The 17,979-nt window shown below is 39.3% G+C and overlaps 1 protein-coding gene across 1 annotated transcript; it reads right to left on the reverse strand.

Moving 5' to 3' along the window:
• Positions 1-10,808: 10,808 nt before the first annotated feature.
• On the reverse strand, positions 10,809-15,696 carry Otor (otoraplin). Its single transcript, XM_005320453.4, has 4 exons — positions 13,474-15,696; positions 12,995-13,134; positions 12,094-12,201; positions 10,809-10,987 (listed from the first exon to the last, which is right to left on the reverse strand). Exons 1-4 carry the CDS (start codon positions 13,751-13,753, stop codon positions 10,964-10,966), a joined length of 552 nt encoding a protein of 183 aa, XP_005320510.2. The 5' UTR covers positions 13,754-15,696; the 3' UTR covers positions 10,809-10,963.
• Positions 15,697-17,979: the final 2,283 nt, after the last annotated feature.

Below are 17,979 nucleotides of genomic sequence, written 5' to 3' on the forward strand. Positions count from 1 at the left end.
TTTTAATAAAGTACACCCAAAAGGCTGCGCTACAAGTCTTTCACAGCTCTGAGTCGTGTTCCTACCAGGCAGTGGAGGAATTAAAGAACAGTCGTGTTTGAATAGTAAAGAACTCTGTGATGAATCTGAAAGCAACGGGTGGCTGGAAGGGTAAGAAGCTTTGAATATGAAATAGAGACAAATCCTATGCTGCCTTCCTGCAGGGATGTGGGCTGGCAGAAAATTCTGACCACAGGCACTTGGAGCATTTGCAGGTTTGCCATAGGAATAGCCTGGGATGAACCTGAACTATTGGGAAAAGAAATCTTTGCTTTAGCTTTTTTTTTTTTTTTTTTTTTTTTACTTGGGAAGAGAGGAGTAGGATGAGCTGGGAACCTGAGGGGAATATCCCAACTCTTCTGCTACCTTGCCTTCTAGTTCTTCCCCAGTGGTGACAGAATGGCAAGTCTTACTGGTCAGAATCTGAGACACTCAATGGGCAAAGTTCTACAGCTAGGTTGGGACTAATAGGACTTAGAAGACATATGACTGTGTCACCTCTTGTGCCTTGGAATGCTAAGTATTTTTCCCACATGCTATTTGTCTCCAATTCCCCCCAGGCAGGTCCTGCCTGGTAGGAACAGAGCCAGGCATATTTTTGTCCTTGGCTCCCCCAAGAAGCTGACTCTGAAACAAGGATCCGATTCCAAGCAATTTGTTTAGAAGGTGAATCCTGGGAAGATGGGCGGGAAAGTAGCAAAGTGAAGCAAGAAGAGAAGAAAGCCACAGAGGGTGGGAGTGATATGGAGAAGGCCATTTTTGTAGGATCCTGGAGCTTAGTCTCACTAGGGACTTCTGGGAGATAATGAAGACTCCACAATTGAAAAGCTTCCCCTCCCCAGGTAGGATGTGCTACACCAACCCTGCCAATCATTGCTTAAAGGCTCCCGGGGTGTTAATTCCCTGCCATCTCCAGACTACCATGAAAAAGTGAACTCCCATGACCCAAAATGCCATGGGTCAAAGATACAGATGATATGGAACAAGGTATCACAGCACCTACTCATCTTCTCTATTGTTTTAACTTTTCCATTAGTACTCAAGTGGATCAGACATTGGTCCACATGGCTAGTTAAATCCCATTCCACAGAGCAGGTGACCTGGATGCAAGGAAATAGGAAATCTTATGTAGACTTCCCACTCTGAGCCACATTCTCCAGACCCTCCTCTGTCACAGAAGTCTCATATTGGAAGATGCTTGCCTAAAGACTAATTAAGATGATATTTACAACTCATTTGGTTCTTTCATTTTGTGGATGTCTCTTTATTGACAAGTCTCAGGAGGGGAGAAGGCACAGGAATATAGTGTTTGTAAGACTCAAACCCAGCTTCCAACTCCTTGTATATATTTTAGCCATCTTTTGCTTTCCTGTGGCTCAAAGCTTCCATTCTGAGAAACTCAGTACAATGTCATATGAGGAAAAGAGGTTTTTGCATCTTTTAAATTTAATAACAACTTTTAAAAATCATGTGAGCCATATTCAAACTATAAAAAATAACAAGGCAGATGAGAGCAATAATTAAGTTGAGGTTTCATTCAGGTACACATCCATGTATGCTTTGAGTATGAGAAAAAGCAACAACACATTTCAAATGAGGCATTAGGTCTCTGATGACATTTCTCTTTTAATCCATAGTTCTTACAGATGAGAACTGATTGGTATCTTTCTCCCCTTCTCAGAACTGAACTACACTCTGAAACATTCATTGCACATTTAGTCATTAATGTTTAATTCTTCCTCTAAGTAAGTAAATTCTTCCTCTAAGAAATGAGAAGTGTCAACAGTGTGCAATGTTTAAATTTTAATTGTATCCACAAATGCACAGCGATTCTATAAATACAATCATGTGCCTAGGAAGCTCTCCCAAGAAAGGTTAAACTGGATGACAATAGCAGAGGAGGGGAAATAAAGGCAAACAGAGATCGGTGTTGGGCAAAGACAGCTGGTGCTATTGAAATTGACAGTGCTTACATTACAGAGGGGTAAGGCAGTGCTATTTTTATTTGAAAAATAATAGGACATTGTAATCATCAAGAAGACTCTGTAAAGTGAGGAGGACGTGATCGCTGTTTGAAAAGCAATTAAGCAATCTTCTAGAGGAGACAAAAATGGACTCCAGAAGAAATGCAAATAATCTTCTTAACCCCATCACATGTCAGCCTTCACAAGCTCAGAGCCCTCCTGGAGCTGATGGGGGACGTTTGGCAAGATGTTAAATCTCAGGAACAAGGATGTGCACAAGTAGGGCATGAAGCAAAAGGAACACATTTGAAATCATGGAGAAAGGAGGCATCTGGTGCTTTCTTGTAAGCAGCCGATTGCAGATGGCAGTTCTGTCTGTTTTGGGCTCTGGCTGGCGTGTGGTATGTGTGTCAGGATGAACCTGCCCAAACCTATCTTTCAAGTACCAGCTCTACCTAATGGCTCGTTACAGAACAAATACACTCCAAATTGGACTTGGAAAACAAACATCCAGTCAGATAATTGCTTAGGCCTTCCTTGCATTTGTCATTCTTTCAAAACTCATACATTGATGAATACCACCTCTTAAAGTAGGGCTTAGGGCTTCTCCACCTCGGCAGCTTTCCTATTGTTGGATGTCTAGTCTCTCCCTCTCCATGCCATTGGTGCTCCCCTCCAGTTGTGACAACCAAACATTTCTCTATACATTGCCAAATGTCCCCAGCAGGTGCAGTTAGTGGTCAAAATAGCCCCCAGGTGAGAAACTTTCTGTTAGATGAAGTAGATACTCAGATGAATTTTCCTTTAATCATATTCCAGCAGATGGTCATGGATGGCCAATGGATTGTGAAGCCAGACTCTCTGGGTTCAGATCCCTATTTCCAAACTTTACCAAAGTGAATGACTTGGGACACCAAGCCCTATGCCTTTCAGCTACCCCATGGCACCCTGGAAGAGGCTAGGAGTTGTGCTCATTGTTTTCTAGTCAAGCTTCCACTCTCTGAGCACAAGATGCTATTGCTAGTTTTCTATAAATGAATGAAATCAACTAAAACAAATTATAAACTTTCTAGGGCTCCATATCAAAAGCAAACAAGCAAATCAAATCTGAAAGTAAAATGTTGGCTTTTCCTAATTTGTAAAATTTTAAAATTAGTTAAATTTATTATAAGATCAGCAATACAGGCATATCACTAGCCCCACCTATGCCAAATGTCAAGCAGACTTTAAGATTGTGTGTGTGTGTGTGTGTGTGTGTGTGTGTGTGTGTGTGTGTGTAGGGGGAGGATGAGAGTCCCTCTGAGAGCAATGATTCTGAATGCTGCTAAAGATGCTCACACCAGTTTAGAAATGTCTCTCTGTATAGCAGATCCAATCTAGCCACTGGAGGTCACCCTAGTCCTACTAAAAGTTTCTCACAACTAACTTGCATATCAGAAAGTTTCAGGGTCCACAGAAACAAATCAAGATGGAAATCTGAGGCTAGATTAGCTTATCTTCCCACAGAGGATGTGACAGGGATTTAAGCATGTTCAGAGATAGTGTGAGGATGAAAAGAAATGAAAATCACCTTGCACAGAACCAGCCTAAAATCAGTGTAACACCCAAATCCCCAGAATATCATTTTAGTGTTTTCATGCATCTTCTGGCCTTGGTTTGCCATCTCCAGCACCTACAGCCTACTTGAGAATACTTTGCCTATATGCAGAACTATCTCAGAATAATACCCCTCCACTGCAACATTCAGTGACTGTCTCAGTCTATTTTCTATCATTATAACTAAGTGCCTGAGACTGGGGAATTTACAAAGAATACACGTTTATTCCTTTTATGGTTCCAGAGGCCAGGAAGTCCAAAAACACAATGCTGGCATCTAGTGAGATCCTCCTTATAACATGCCATGGCAGAGGGCATTATGTAGAGAGAACAAATATTCCAGAGAGAGCTGACTCTTATAACAAAGTCACTCCTGGAACAATCCAATTATCTATTAATACATGGATGGGCTAGTCCATTCATGAAAGCAGAGCCCTTATGGCCCAATCACCTCCCTATAGCCCCACCATTCAAATACCATTAACATAGGACTCTGTAAACTAACTTTCTAACACATGAAATTTGGAGGACACATTTGGACCAGAGCAATGACTGATAGGTCAGAAGAAAGATCACCTTTCTTGCTTTGGGTCTGGATGACTCTGAGGCATAACTTACTGCACACCAGAGCCCCCTGCAGAGTCAAATGGAAGCCAGTGACTAAAAGACCTGGTATAAAATGGCAGCCTGGCTAGGTTCCCTCCCCTTCCCTGCCTTTCTGTCCCTCTCTCCTTCACCTCTTTCCTTTGGGAGTCATTCTTTGATGAATCACTGTACATAAATCCCTATCTCAGGGTCTGCTTCTGGGGAATCTGATCTAAGACACTGGTCTGCCCTTGGTGCTCACAAAGGTTGATTTCTCTTCCCCATGACCACCTGTCTATCTGCCACAGGTAACAGTGGGATTTGGAAACACTTTTCACCTAGTGTTCCCAGCGCCCCTGGCCTTTTCCTGCAGGACAGATTGGCATGTAAGGCTGTTCCTGAGCCTCCACGGGCTTGGGTGACCTTTCACTGTCTTCTGTCCACTGAGCATCAACTGAAGTGTGTCTGTTTGTGGCTTTCAGAGTCAACGCTTCAGTTTTGTTTGCTAATCCATTTGTGGCAGCACTAAAAGTATAACTTAAAACCCAGGGAAAGGTCTAGAAGCTGATTTTTAAAATTTCTTAAATCATTTTGGCATCATAAGGTGCAGAGAAAGAGAGAAAGCCAGAAGAGAAATGATAAATCAAGAATGAACAGCGATCCAGGGAAGGGGGCTGGTAGGCACTCAGTGGCCATGATGCAGTATTTCTGCCTTTGGTTGGTAGAAATCTAAAAGGCGGTATTGGCATCTTTTTTCTCCCCAGCTTGACATATAGCATCACTCAAACAAAATTAGTTTTCCCATCTTGACTGATTCATTTGGTTTGATAAAATTCACATGCTGAAGCAAATCAGCAAACAGGAGGGAAGGTAAAAAGAGATGAGAAAGGTAGTGAGATAATGGTAGGACCACCTCATCTTTTACCTCCAGAACACGCTGACTTAAGCATGTTGTACACTTTAAAAAAATGATTAAAACAATTGCTCACAGGTGACAGAAAATAACTTCCATTAGAAAAATATTTAAATCAGGAGTTGGGGAACATTCTCTTAGTTCATAATGGGCTAGATAACATCGAGGGCAGATTATATAAATGGATCAATACATCATTTTTTATTAAATTGCTGATATACCATGGTATTTGTAGGCTTAGAAGATATCAGAAGGCCTGAAATTGTATTTCAAGAGTAAGACAAGTATTATAGGTTGTAGTCATTTCTTTTTTTTTTCTTTTTCTCGCTCTCTTTTCCTCTCTGTTTTCAAATAGTTGAGGTTGGTGATTGAAGGAATGAGATTTTCTTCATGCTTACTCCTATTTCTTCTCTCCAATCAGAGCTGAAATACTTACCCCCTTCTGGGATTTGTTTAAATACTACATGAACAGACTTACTATTTCCCTGCCTTGAATCTGATCCATGAGGGCATATACACCCCCTCTATCGATAAACATGAGAAGAAATAATGGGCCATATTTATCTAAGGTCAGGAAAGGGTGACACTAAAGAGGCTGACACTCTTTTTTATTTATTTATTTTTTAGTTGTAGATGGACACAATACCTTTATTTTATTTTTACATGGTGCTAAGGATAGAACCCAGGACCTTCCAAATTCGAGGCAAGTGCTCTACCACTGAGCTACAGCCCCAGCCCAAGGCTGACACTCTTAAGATTATCTTTCTTTCCACTTATGACATGTATAGGGCTTTTCTTATACAGAAAACTACTGATAGATTTAGTTGCCTTGTTCATTGTGAACACTGAACTAAATCAACTGTGACTCAGAAATTTTTCATGCAAACAGTGTCTTCACAAAAGCATTTGGGAGTGGGTGGTGAAATGAAGAGACCTGCCATCACCAGGAAGTTTCTGATAAAAGTCTACTTGTAAATTGCCATTTCTGAAAATTACTTCAGATACACTGTTGCTGTTTGATAAATCACACAGAAAGTCCGAAAAAAAAATCCTTGCTAGACCTGATATGGAAAGGATCTTATGAATTCATAGTCAGGAATTTAAAGGATGGGTTTCTAGTCTCAATATTTGATGGGGATTCTGATTTCTAATTTACCTCATACAGCTTTACAAAAAAGCAAAACAGCAGTCCTAACCACTCGTTCCTTGAACAAGAGACAACTTTTTAACAAAGAAGGTTATTACCACAGGAATAAGCATATTTTGCTACCTTATCTTCAGGATTGAGCTCCCAGTGTGTTCACAGATTACCAAAGCCCTGCTTTAATTGCCCTTTTTTGTCATTTGCTAAATGCTTGTTCCCAGGAAGTAGCCAGGAAATTCAAAAGTCAGTGCCTTGAAAATGAGGTTTTCTGCAGATCTAAAGACCCATTAATTAGGTCAAGGCTAATAGTTTCTGCAGGACAAAGGTTTTCTTCAAAAGGATTCCTGGCCACTTATGTATTAGTCATCCCAAGGACAAGCACTCAGAGGAATGGCTGAAGTCAAGTGAAGTCATTATTGGCTGGGAATGGGGCCTGGATGCCCCCTACCTTTTGCAACATTTTTGGAGAACCCTAGAGGGTGAGAGGGAGAGGACAAAGTAGGAACATAAGGGTGCTTGTAAAGGAACTGTACCTCCCTGATTTGTTCTCTTTTGCCAAGGCTTAAAAGAAAAAAAATCTGACAAAGCACCAGACACTTCTCCAATAATGAAGTCAGGAAAGATGTACCACCCCAGACTTGGAGAATAACATTTGTCATGCTCACGTGTAGGCACACACCGGTGCTGGTGTGTGCACATGCATGCTTGCCTCATTGTGCTTGCAGCATGTATTTGCAACATGCCTCGTAGATAATTTCAGAAAAATCTGAGGACTAACATAAGTTGTCACGTCTCATGACTAAACCAGTCAGGGTCACTCCAAGTGAATTTGGGGAATAAATAAAGACATAGACACAGAAAGTTCCTTTTCTTTGGGTTCAATGACTGCTCCTCAGCTGCAGCTTCCATAAGGGGGACAAGGCAGGCAAGAAAAGAGAGTGAGGAGCACATGTTGAACCATTTTAGTGGGGAGAAGCCATTTAAATGAGGCAAGGGGTAGCATTACAAAGGAACAGGTGAGTGTAGCTCAACTCCCATGGGTGATGCCTATAACTGGAGCCACACCTTGCTATCTGAGCTGGGGTAACACCCAAGTTATTTCAATCTGGCACTATCATGCCAGACTAAAGGCAATAATTGGTCAGTGCCCAGGGCATCAGGACTTGAAGGTCTGCACCCAGGGCAGCTCCCGACAATTAGTGTTCTGGAATTAAAAGATGCTCAAGATATACTTTAATTTACTTTTAAAAGCAGTTTTTCAGAGGTCTCAAAAAACTTAAAGTTGTCTCACTTTTTATTTAAATTTAATTACAAACCTACTGTGGATGGTGCACTCCACTGGGTGATACCTACGGGGTCTTATTTAACTTAATCTTCATAATTATGTTCAAAGTTAGTTATTATTACCCCCGAAGGCATTATTATTCTCACTTTGTAAATGAGTGAATTGTGAAGATAGTGGTCACAAAAATAAAAAGCTTGGCCATTATTCCTCACAATGTAAAATAATGCCAAAGAAACCTCCAATGATCCATATTACACGACATGTATTCTGTTGATTTTGACATCATTTGGGGAAACCAATCCAAAGTAACTTTTTCAAATTGCTTGTATTATTTATAGAATTATTTAACATAAAAAGGTATACGCAACATCTAATCATCTAGACAGAATAAACTGCTGATTTGTATGCACCTCACATCCGTGCATATTCATTTGGAAGAGTAGAAGACACTGCGCCTTCATCTCCAGGTGGATACTTGCTGCTATGGGCAGTGGAGGTGTCCTCTCTTCCTGATGGTCACCTAGGCTGTTACTATATGTAGCCAGGGACTTGGACTTCCAACATCACAAGAGCAGAGGGACAGTTCACAGCACTACAGTTGCCACAAGTCCCATCAGGTATGGAAACCCAAGCCTCTCACACTGTGATGAGACACTCCCTTTTTGAGGTCAGTTTTCCCAGAGGTGTTGCTGTTTATGCTCTTTCCAGAATGGGTGTATTCATGGGAAGCAATCCTACTTCGTTGAGCCTAGATGTGAGAACTTGCATGCCCACACCCACCTACCTATAGATCTCACAGGTAAGCAAATTTTACATATCTAATATGTGGATTCTTATAAAACGTGGTGGGATGTAGTTAACTGGCACATCAGTGCCAATAAAAGGCTGTGGGCAGAACTGGGAATTATAATAAAAATTGTACTCATACATTTCATACCACGTCATTGAGTTGCTAGTGGAATGACTTTGGAATATTTCAGATAATTTCAGGTGATTTTGATATAAAATTCCAAAAGTGTATGCACTCTGGAAAGTGTCACAAATATATTTGATTTAGAAATTCCATATGATCAGCATCAGTACCTTTGATTTTTATCAGTAAAATATCTAGCATGTTATAGCAGCAGAGTGGGAATTCTGCTGCAGATGCCCTAAGCATGGGAGTGAGGCCAGATGAATGGTGAAATGAGGGTGTGGGGCGTCTCAAGGGGCAAAGGAGAGCCAGCAACTGAGAGGCAGAAAGAAACAGAAGTAGGAGTAATGTCTGTTTCAAAATTGTGCTGTGAGCCCTAGATGCCAGATGATATCTGAAAACTTTTATGAAATAAAGTTAGCTAGAGTCCTGTAAACTGTGGGTGTTTATAGATTTTCTTTTTGCTTTCCTTTTTACTCTCTCTCTCTCTCTTTTTTTCTTTTTTGTGCTATTTTACTGAATGACCTCCGTAAAAATTTGGTAAAATGACATTCACTTGTTGGGGATCTCAAATCAAGTCAAGATGGCGCCTGGCAGTTTGCCAGGAGGAGTGGTTTGTGAGGCAACGCTACCGAGCCGTTTAGATGGTGGGGATTCCTTATTGGCTGATTGCTGTATCTAAATGATGCTAATTGAGTCAAGCTGTGTGTAATCAGTTAGGTATATATACCTCTGCTGTCCCACAATAAAGCGGTTCCGCTATCTTGGGTTCCAGCTACCTTGAGTTCCTGCTCAGTTCCCGCTGAGTTTCCCCGCAATAAAGCAGTTCCCGCTTCAACCTTTAAGTTGCTTGTCACCTCCCGGTTATTTTGCCAAGACGGACTGCGGCATTCACTCAAAGCCATAGTGAACACAACTGAAAAATGACCCTGGCCCAAGACTCTGACTTGCCTTAAATGTTCTCTTCTGCTTCCTTCTTCACGCTTGTGAGATGACCAGATTGTAGAAAACTGAAAAGCTATTCCATTCCCAAACAGTCTGTATATCCAAAGGTCAAATGTTAATTTTTTTTTAAATCCCAGAAGCTTTCTTTTTTAAGCAGATTAGATTTAAATTACATATGAACAAATAAAACTTCACAAGTAAATCAAAATAATGACATTACTGATACACAATTACAGTGCAGATTTCCAACTAACTATAGAAAAACTTGTGGGCCTTTCAGGACCACAAAATCTGTATCCCCTCATCAGATATTTTTGACACATCATACTTGACTAGAGGAATCTGCACAGAAAGAAGAAATTAAAAATTGAAATAGAAGTAGAGAAAAAGCCCACAGACATTTTTTGTCTTTGTCGTTTGATGAATGGAAGCTTGAAACATCAGTGAGAGCACTATTAAGGGGAAACTGTTCCATTGAAAGTGTAGTGAAGCCAGGTGCAGTAGTACACAATTGCAATTCCAGTGACTCAGGAGGCTGAGGCAGGGGGATTGCAAGTTCAAGGCCATTCTCAGCAACTAAGCAAGGCTCTAAGCAACTTAGTGAGACCCTGTCTCAAAATACAAAAATAAAAAAGATTGGAGATGTAACTCAGTGGTAAAGTGCCCCTGGGTTCAATCTCCAGTACTGAGAAGAAAGAAAGAAAGAAAATAAGGAAGGAAGGAAGGAAGGAAGGAAGGAAGGAAGGAAGGAAGGAAGGAAGGAAGGAAGGAAGGAAGGAGTGAAAACCTTCAAGGGACTGGGAATGTGGCTCAGTGGAAGAGCAATGGCCCAGCAAGCTTGAGGTCCCATGCACGCACTCACACACACACAGTTATTTTCATAAACTGCCCTCTTAAAGTACATACAGATATACACATATAGTTATTCAAATTTGGAGGGAGGTAAGTTGATTATTTAAAAGGTAAAGTTATTTAATCGAAATAATATGTGAAACTATTTTAAAAGTTCAGAGACATAGTTAAAACATCTGAGTCCAAAAACTTCTTTTTTTTAAAATTCCCAACAACTTCACATCCAAAATGATCAATTATTAAAAGTAATAATACTAGAATACTCCTTAATAATGTAATTCCTTTAGATATATTCTTAATGCTCCATATGGCCAGAGAGACAAATAACTAGGAAACATGATTTCCAAAGGTAAAACCTAGGGCTCACCAAGTTTATGTACAGAGTGTCAAAGAGCTGGGAAGAATTACTATCTAGAAATAACTAGAAATAAATCATCTTCTACATGCATTTCCATGTAAAAGAAGATTCTCTAGTTTGAAAATTAATTCTTCAGTTTCAATTCATTCATTTGAGTAAACACTGCCCTGTTCCATCCTGTTTGTGGAAAGACCATGCATACAGTAAAAAAGGCTGAGTTGAAAATCCTCTTTTACTCCACCTCCAGACCCAAGCCCCAGCCCCTCTTGAAACAAAAGTCAGAAATTAGAGACAAGCACTTCTTTGTTATTTTGGCTTTTTTCTTCATTTTTGGTGTTTCGTTTTTTATCTGAAGTTTTAGCTTATTTTTTATTCGCAGAAGAAGTCGATATCCTGGAAGAGAAGAAGAGAGAAAGAAATAAAAGATTGAACTGAGCAGGTTGGGCCAGAAGACAGATATAAGTTCTTTCTTTAAAATCATATCCAATCAAAGAGAAATCTGGATTTAAAAGAAATAAAGGCCAGACCCCAAAGAATATAAAATAATTACCACTTCAAGTCAAAAGCTGCTTAAAATGAAAGTCCTCAAATAAACTTTTAATTTATGGTTATTTGACAGATCAAGCTTAGTGCTAAGAAGCGCTAACAAGTGAGTGGTATTTGTGTAGGCTAGGCAATGTTTGAAACAGTAATTAGCCTTGGGAAAAATCTCTTCAAAACAACCATCATGCAAAGCAGCTCAGAAAAATCTTTTTTTTTTTTTTTTTGCCATGAGTTTACCAGACCCCAGGGCTCTGGGAAGAGTATGAATGTACTTCATACTTAAGTTGAGTCTATTTGTCACAAAAATAAGGCATTCAAAGATTTTTCTAGAATTTTTTGATTTTTATCAAAAAACAGGTACTAATTCCCCCCCATCTGTCTTTTATAAATATGTGTAAACTGTGAGAGTCAGTTAATATTATTTTAGTTTCTTTCTTTGTGACATGGAATCCTTTCAGGATGATTCACATATAAAACAAAAGAGTACTGTATTGTATGCTTGAAATTTGCTAAGAAGGTAGATCTGAAGTGCTTTAAATACACACATATAAACACAAAAGTAACTATGTGAGGTAACAGATGTTAACCAGCTTGATTGTGATGATCATTTCACCATTCATATGTATATGCAAACATCAAGTTTTACCCCTTAAATATACACAGTTGTTACTCGTCAGTTATATCCCCAATAACACAGAAAAAAATACAGTTAAAACAAAAATAATAAACTTTTAAAAAGAGGGGTGGGCTAGGGAGTTGCAGGAGAATTGCACTAATATTCAATACAAATAGGTGATTTAAATGTCCCCCCAAGCCTCACTATTTCTGGCAAGTTGGCATTGGAAATAGAGGGCTTTTCCAACACATCTTGTAGGTCGCATGATGCATTTTTAGCACCAGCCTATATTATTACCCCAAGATCTGAGACTTCTAATGTTCACTTCTGAGATGCTTACCGTAGTGGGAACTTCTTTGGTGGCTTCCTGGTACACATGTTGCTCTTTGACCAGGTTGCTGGGGAAATAACCCACGATTCCCATTTCATCCTGATGATCACCATAAACCTGAATACCCAAAAGAGGATCAGTTAGGGCAAAACCTGCAGGTATCCTCTTTGCTGATAAAAAGAATTTCGTAACTACCAGCACCTCCCTTTCACTCTGGTTTCCAGGGAACTCGGTCAAAGTTGGAACTTCATTTATAGCAGCTAAGCCTGAAATCTTTTAGGAATCCATAAATAATAATAATAATAATAAAGACAGTAATTTTTAAAAGTATTTACTTGATACTTTTGTTTTAAAGGATATCTATTTCTCAGTATATAACAATTCAAATGAAAGGATACTTGGAATGTATTTCAATCTAATTCTTCATTACCTTAGAACCTCTTTGGGATTTCCAACCAAGACGTAAACCAACCTTGCTTCATCTCTCCCCAGGGTCTGGCCCTGTGTATTTTAACTGAAGAAAACAGATTCTTTGGAATGAAAGTGGGTACTAAAGTTTCCTAAAAGAATATTTTAACTTAGACTGACTGCCAACACACATACCTTTTACTTGGCAAGTTTTCTGGAACATTTTTGAATAAGACTCAAACTCTTTGGGATGTCCAAGTCCCAATGTTTATGGTTTTATTCTTGCCAAAACATCACATTAACCTGCCTTTGGTTTTGTTATGAAATTACCTTTGTTTCTTTAAAATGCAATAATAGCAATACACCTGAATTTTTGCATTTACAATTTCCAATTGTTTTTAACAGTTTTAAGCATTAAAATAGGTTTCAGACAGGTAATTGTGGAAAAATTAAGAGCAACATGTGTGAAGATATGTGTATGTTTTTAATAATCTCATCTTACACTGCCAGCCCAAAACTCTCCAGCTTCATTTTCTTTCACCAGCTTTGAGTAAACATAGATTTGCTGTCCTTTTTTAACATTAATGAATCTACAGTCTGGGGCATTGTAATCTTCTTGAGCACTAGCCAGAGAAATAGTATCTGGAAGAAAAGAAAATTGAATTTACTACATTTTATAAGCATGTTTAAAAAAAAAAACCACCTAGAAAATCAGAGTGACTCACACATCCCAGTTTGCAACTGGGTTCAACTCACAAAGAGTAAGTGAACCAAAATATTAGTGCTGCAACAAAATCTTAGAAAAGTGAATTCTCCATAGTCAGACCCCAAGAGCACAGACCAGGATGTGCAATGCTGATAACACAGACATTGAAGAAAATTCACTTGGAAGTACAATTCGATTTTGTGCTGTTAGTGGATATATTGGAGATATATATATAATAATATAATGAAAAGCATAAAAAAAGAAAAATTCCTTACAGACACACTCGTCATCTGCACACAGCTTCTTGGAAGCAAGTCTGTCCATAAATACTCCATGCACAGCGCATATAGCCACAAGACCCAGAAGGAGAAGTAATATTATTCTTGCCATCTTCCTTTCTTTCTGTTTTGACTGACCTCTACGACTGGAAGTAGGGACTGACTTCAGTGGTTCCTGTCTTTTATGTGAAAACCAGACAAATACCAGGCAAAATATCCCTGTCCAATAGGAAGGGTCCACCCGTTCCCCCCCCCTACTCCTCCACCCTGTTTTCATAACAGGCTACTGGACTCCAGCGGCTATTCAGCATTTGATATTCCAAAGAGAGCCAAATTTCATATCATTTTTACACACAAATGATGTCCAGAATTGTGCCCTATTGTTAAAGCCACATTAGTTGTGATTTATTGCATCAATCAACAGGACATTGGTGAAAGGACCATGAGAATTTTAAACTAGTTTTTAAAAAATTATTTTTTAGGTCAGCCCTCATAATTTTTCAGTTTATGAGCAAAGATGTGCTATAGAAATCTGTTGAAAATGTGAGAGCTATATCTTTTTTTTTTACATCTTTATTTTATTTTTATGTGGTGCTGAGGATTGAACCCAGCGCCCCACACATGCCAGGTGAGTGCGCTATCGCTTGAGCCACATCCCCAGCCCGAGAGCTAATCTTTACTACAAATATTTCTTTTAAGTTTTCTTTTTAGTTGTTGATGGACCTTTATTTTATTTGGGGGTTGGGAGGTGGGGTACTGGAGATTGAACTCAGGGGCACTTGACTACATCCCCAGCCTTATTTTTTGTATTTTATTTAGAGACAGAGTCTCACCGAGTTGCTTAGTGCCTCGCTTTTGCTGAGGCTGGCTTTGAACTTGCAATCCTCCTCCTTCCACCTCCCGAGCTGCTGGGATAACAGGTATTCACCTCTGAGCCCTGCAGTCCTTCATTTTATTTATATGTGGTGCTGAGAATCAAACTCAGTGCCTCACACATGCTAGGGAAGTGCTCTACCACTAAATTGCAGTCCCAGCCCCTAATACAAATAATTTTGACTCAAGCAAATCCAATAATAAAATCTGAATTTATATAACAGATAAGTAAAGGATTCTTACATTTACAAATCCTTTCTGATAAGATTCTTAGAAGTCATGTTTTTCCTGGGCCAGACATACATTATAACATACACCCAGACCCTACCAATAGGGAAACGAAGAGATATGTGGGTTGGGGGAAGTGGGGTCATACTTTCTTCTCTGTTTGTTAGTTTTCTATTACCTGAGATAATAACAAATACCTGAGATAATCAATTTATAAGGCAATGAAGTTTATTTTGGTTTTCAGTTGGGGAGGTTTCAGTTCAAGATCAGTTGGTCCTATTGCTTTGGACCTGTGGCAAGGCAGAACACCATGGCAGAGAAAAACTGCTCACCTCATAGTCAGAAAGCAGAAGAGGAAGAAGAAGAGGGCAGGGACACACAGTGTCCTTCAAGGGGAGACCCCCAATAACTATTCCTCAGCCTGTCCTTGTGTTTCATAATCCTAACCTTATTGAGAGAGATTATCTATCTTTGAATGCATCTATATAATTATGTTAAAAACCATGAATTTACAGTAGAGACTCAAGTTATGATTCAATAGCTCTGAGTTTATCTAGCTTTACCCAGTTCCTTAGTATAATCATCTTCACCAATTCCATTAACCTCAGTGTATTAACTTTTTGCTCAAAGTTCTCATCAGTTACCAAATTCTAGAAAGGAAGGCTTCAAGAGAGCGGAAGGGGAAAAGAAGATTCCATCAAACTAGGATCTTCTGGCCTCTCTTTCTTGCCCATCTTTGGGAATGCATTCCAAGTAATGATCGGAGGGAGAAGATGTTATATAATATAATGGGTTTCAATTTTGGCTGTGTATTAGAATCATCTGGGAGACATTTTCAACTACCCGTGCTCAATGTATATCCCAGATAATTAATCAAAATCTCTAGGAGTGAAACTCAGTCCAATATTTTTTAAATTCCTGGGGTGATTATAGTGTGAGCCAAGGTTAAGAACTAACAAAGCAGATTACTTTTATGAAGGAGGTTATAATAATTAGGTCATTTACTCAAATAATATTTTTCAAAGGTAGTATATTGATGAATAGGATATGGTATAAAACAAGAAATTTGTAAGAAGCATACATCTCCATTTTAAACTTAAAGGCTTATAGAATCTTCTGTTTGAATATTTAACAAGCATTTTATTTCTTGCAAATGTATCCAGTGAATACTAATGAAGTCTGTGAAGCCCTGGCTAAAATTTTTTACTGTATTTGGAGCAGTATTTCTCAAACTTTAATGTGCATATATGAATCACTTGAGACTCTTGCTAAGGTTGCATTGAGTTGGAGAAGTCTATTGCAAAGGTTTAGATTCAGATTTAACATGTTTGGGGTGAGGTCTGAGATTTTATTTTTATGAGTAAAGGTCTGAGAAGCATACTGGTGACAAATGGCAGGTCCCCAGAGTCTCTGTCATAATAATTTGTTTAGTGAGTTTTAATTTAATAAAATCTAGGGATTTTCCCTAGCAGGGGAGAATGTATCTGTGTATGTATACATACTTCAGCATACGATTTCAGAGAGATCATGCATTTATAAATATTGCATGAATGTTTATTTTTTATGTTCCAAGTTTTTCTGGGTACTAGAGTGATGAACAAGAGAAACATGTTCTTGCCTCAGGACTTTCATGGTAGTCTGAGACAAATCACCAAGTAAATAAACCAAGCTATCAGTTAATACATGCTTTTTGACAGTGTACCACAGTTTGGTGATACTGGCATTGGGTTGGAGGAACATACAGAATGGTTTCTTTAAATGTCTATCTAGGGAGGCGTCTTGATCAGAAACCTGAATGCTAGTATCTGGAGGAAAAAACATCCCAGGCAATAAGCTTAGAGATCCTGAAGCACAAATGAGTTTAATGTTATCAAAAAAGAGTCATCTGTGAGAAGAAACAGCAAGTGAGAGAAAGAGAGAGATGGGAGATGAAACCTGAAAGGTAGAGATCCTACAGGGCTTTGGAGGCCACAGCAAGGAGGCTGCTTCTACCCTCTCCGCTCTCCTGCCTATCCTTAGACCCTACAGGAGTCTCTATTTTAATAATTCTCCAGATGGGACATCTATTTGGAAACTGAAGGAAAAAGATGTCATTGGAAGATTAAAGGTGCCAAGAGTACATCTGAAAATACAGAGGAAGGAGGTGAGCAAGCTCCAGACAGACTCTTACTGAACCTCCAGTGACCACAGTTCCTTGAGATAGTTGCTAGGTTCAACTGCTTGCTGTGTTATTGAAAGTTCATATTTCTATTTGCAAGCAAATTTTTACCTGACGGCCTCTAGTCTCCATTCTGCCTCTGTCTACTGCAGATGCCTTCTAGGCCCTCCCAGGATGAGCCTAAAAGGCTTGGCATTTCTTTTATTTCTTCACTCTCAAAAGACCAATAAAAACTTCACATTTAGTCACCTGGAATCCCAGAGGCTTAGGAGGTTGAGGAAGGAGGATTGCAAGTTTTAGGCTAGCCTCAACAATTTAGCCAGAATCTGTCCCAACAAATAAAAAGGGCTTGGCACATAGCTCAGTAAAGTACCCCTGGGTTGAACCCAGTACCAAAACAAAGAAAAAACAAACAAAAAAAACCCCAAACAAACAAAACCCACTTCACGTTAGCATTAACCCATTTGTTAGGCTGTGATAGCTTGAATGTGGCTTTGTCATTTTATTCTGCTTTGGGGACCTGTACGTGATGTAGCAATCCGTTCATGCAGTTCCATTTCTTAGAGTGTCTCTTAACAGCAATTGTCTTTTAACTCTCCCATGTTGAGGGTTGGTTTGAGATTGTAACAGTTTGTAAAACAGCTGCCTGATCAGGAATAAGATTTAATTGATGTTTCCCTCTTCCCAAAGATACTTTTAGGCATCTAGATTATAGGAAGGAAAAATGCACCAACATTCTGTTTTCAAAAATGATTTCTAATTCATCCTTTCCTTGGCACGAAGCAAGAAATAGAAGACTTAAAACCCCAATTCTAACTTGACAGCATGAGATAGCTTTTCTTCACTATGACCATATACCTGACACGAACAACTTAGAGGAGGAAAAGTTTGCTTTGGCTCATGGTTTCAGACATCTCAGTCCATTGGTCAACTGACTCCATTGGTGTGGGCCAAAGGTGAGGTGGAACATTGTGGTGGAAGGGTGTGGCAGAGGAAAGCAGCAAGGAAAGGGGGGGGAAGGAAAAGGAGAAAGGGGGAAGAGAGGAAAGGAAAGTGAAAGGGTGGGGAAGCATGAACCCTTCCAGGTCAAGTACCCAGTGACCCACCTCCTCCAGCCATGCTCCATCTGCTTACAATTACTGCCCAGTAGTCCTTTCAAATTGTTACTCTATTAAATGTATTTATTCATGAATGGACTTATAATACTCACAATCCAATAATTCCCTAAATGCTCCACCTCTGAA

Source organism: Ictidomys tridecemlineatus, chromosome 5 (genome assembly GCF_052094955.1).
Source record: "Ictidomys tridecemlineatus isolate mIctTri1 chromosome 5, mIctTri1.hap1, whole genome shotgun sequence".
Taxonomy (NCBI): domain Eukaryota; kingdom Metazoa; phylum Chordata; class Mammalia; order Rodentia; family Sciuridae; genus Ictidomys; species Ictidomys tridecemlineatus.

What these genes read in the sequence shown, in the direction of transcription:
- Otor (XM_005320453.4), bottom strand. Translation starts at nt 13,753, where the DNA reads ATGAAAACAGGGTGGAGGAGTAGGGGGGGGGAACGGGTGGACCCTTCC. An exon ending in TGCAGATGACGAGTGTGTCT is followed by an intron (nt 13,135 to 13,473) that starts GTAAGGAATTTT and finishes CTTTTCTTCCAG; the next exon opens with ATACTATTTCTCTGGCTAGT. An exon ending in GAGAGTTTTGGGCTGGCAGT is followed by an intron (nt 12,202 to 12,994) that starts GTAAGATGAGAT and finishes TTGGGTATTCAG; the next exon opens with GTTTATGGTGATCATCAGGA.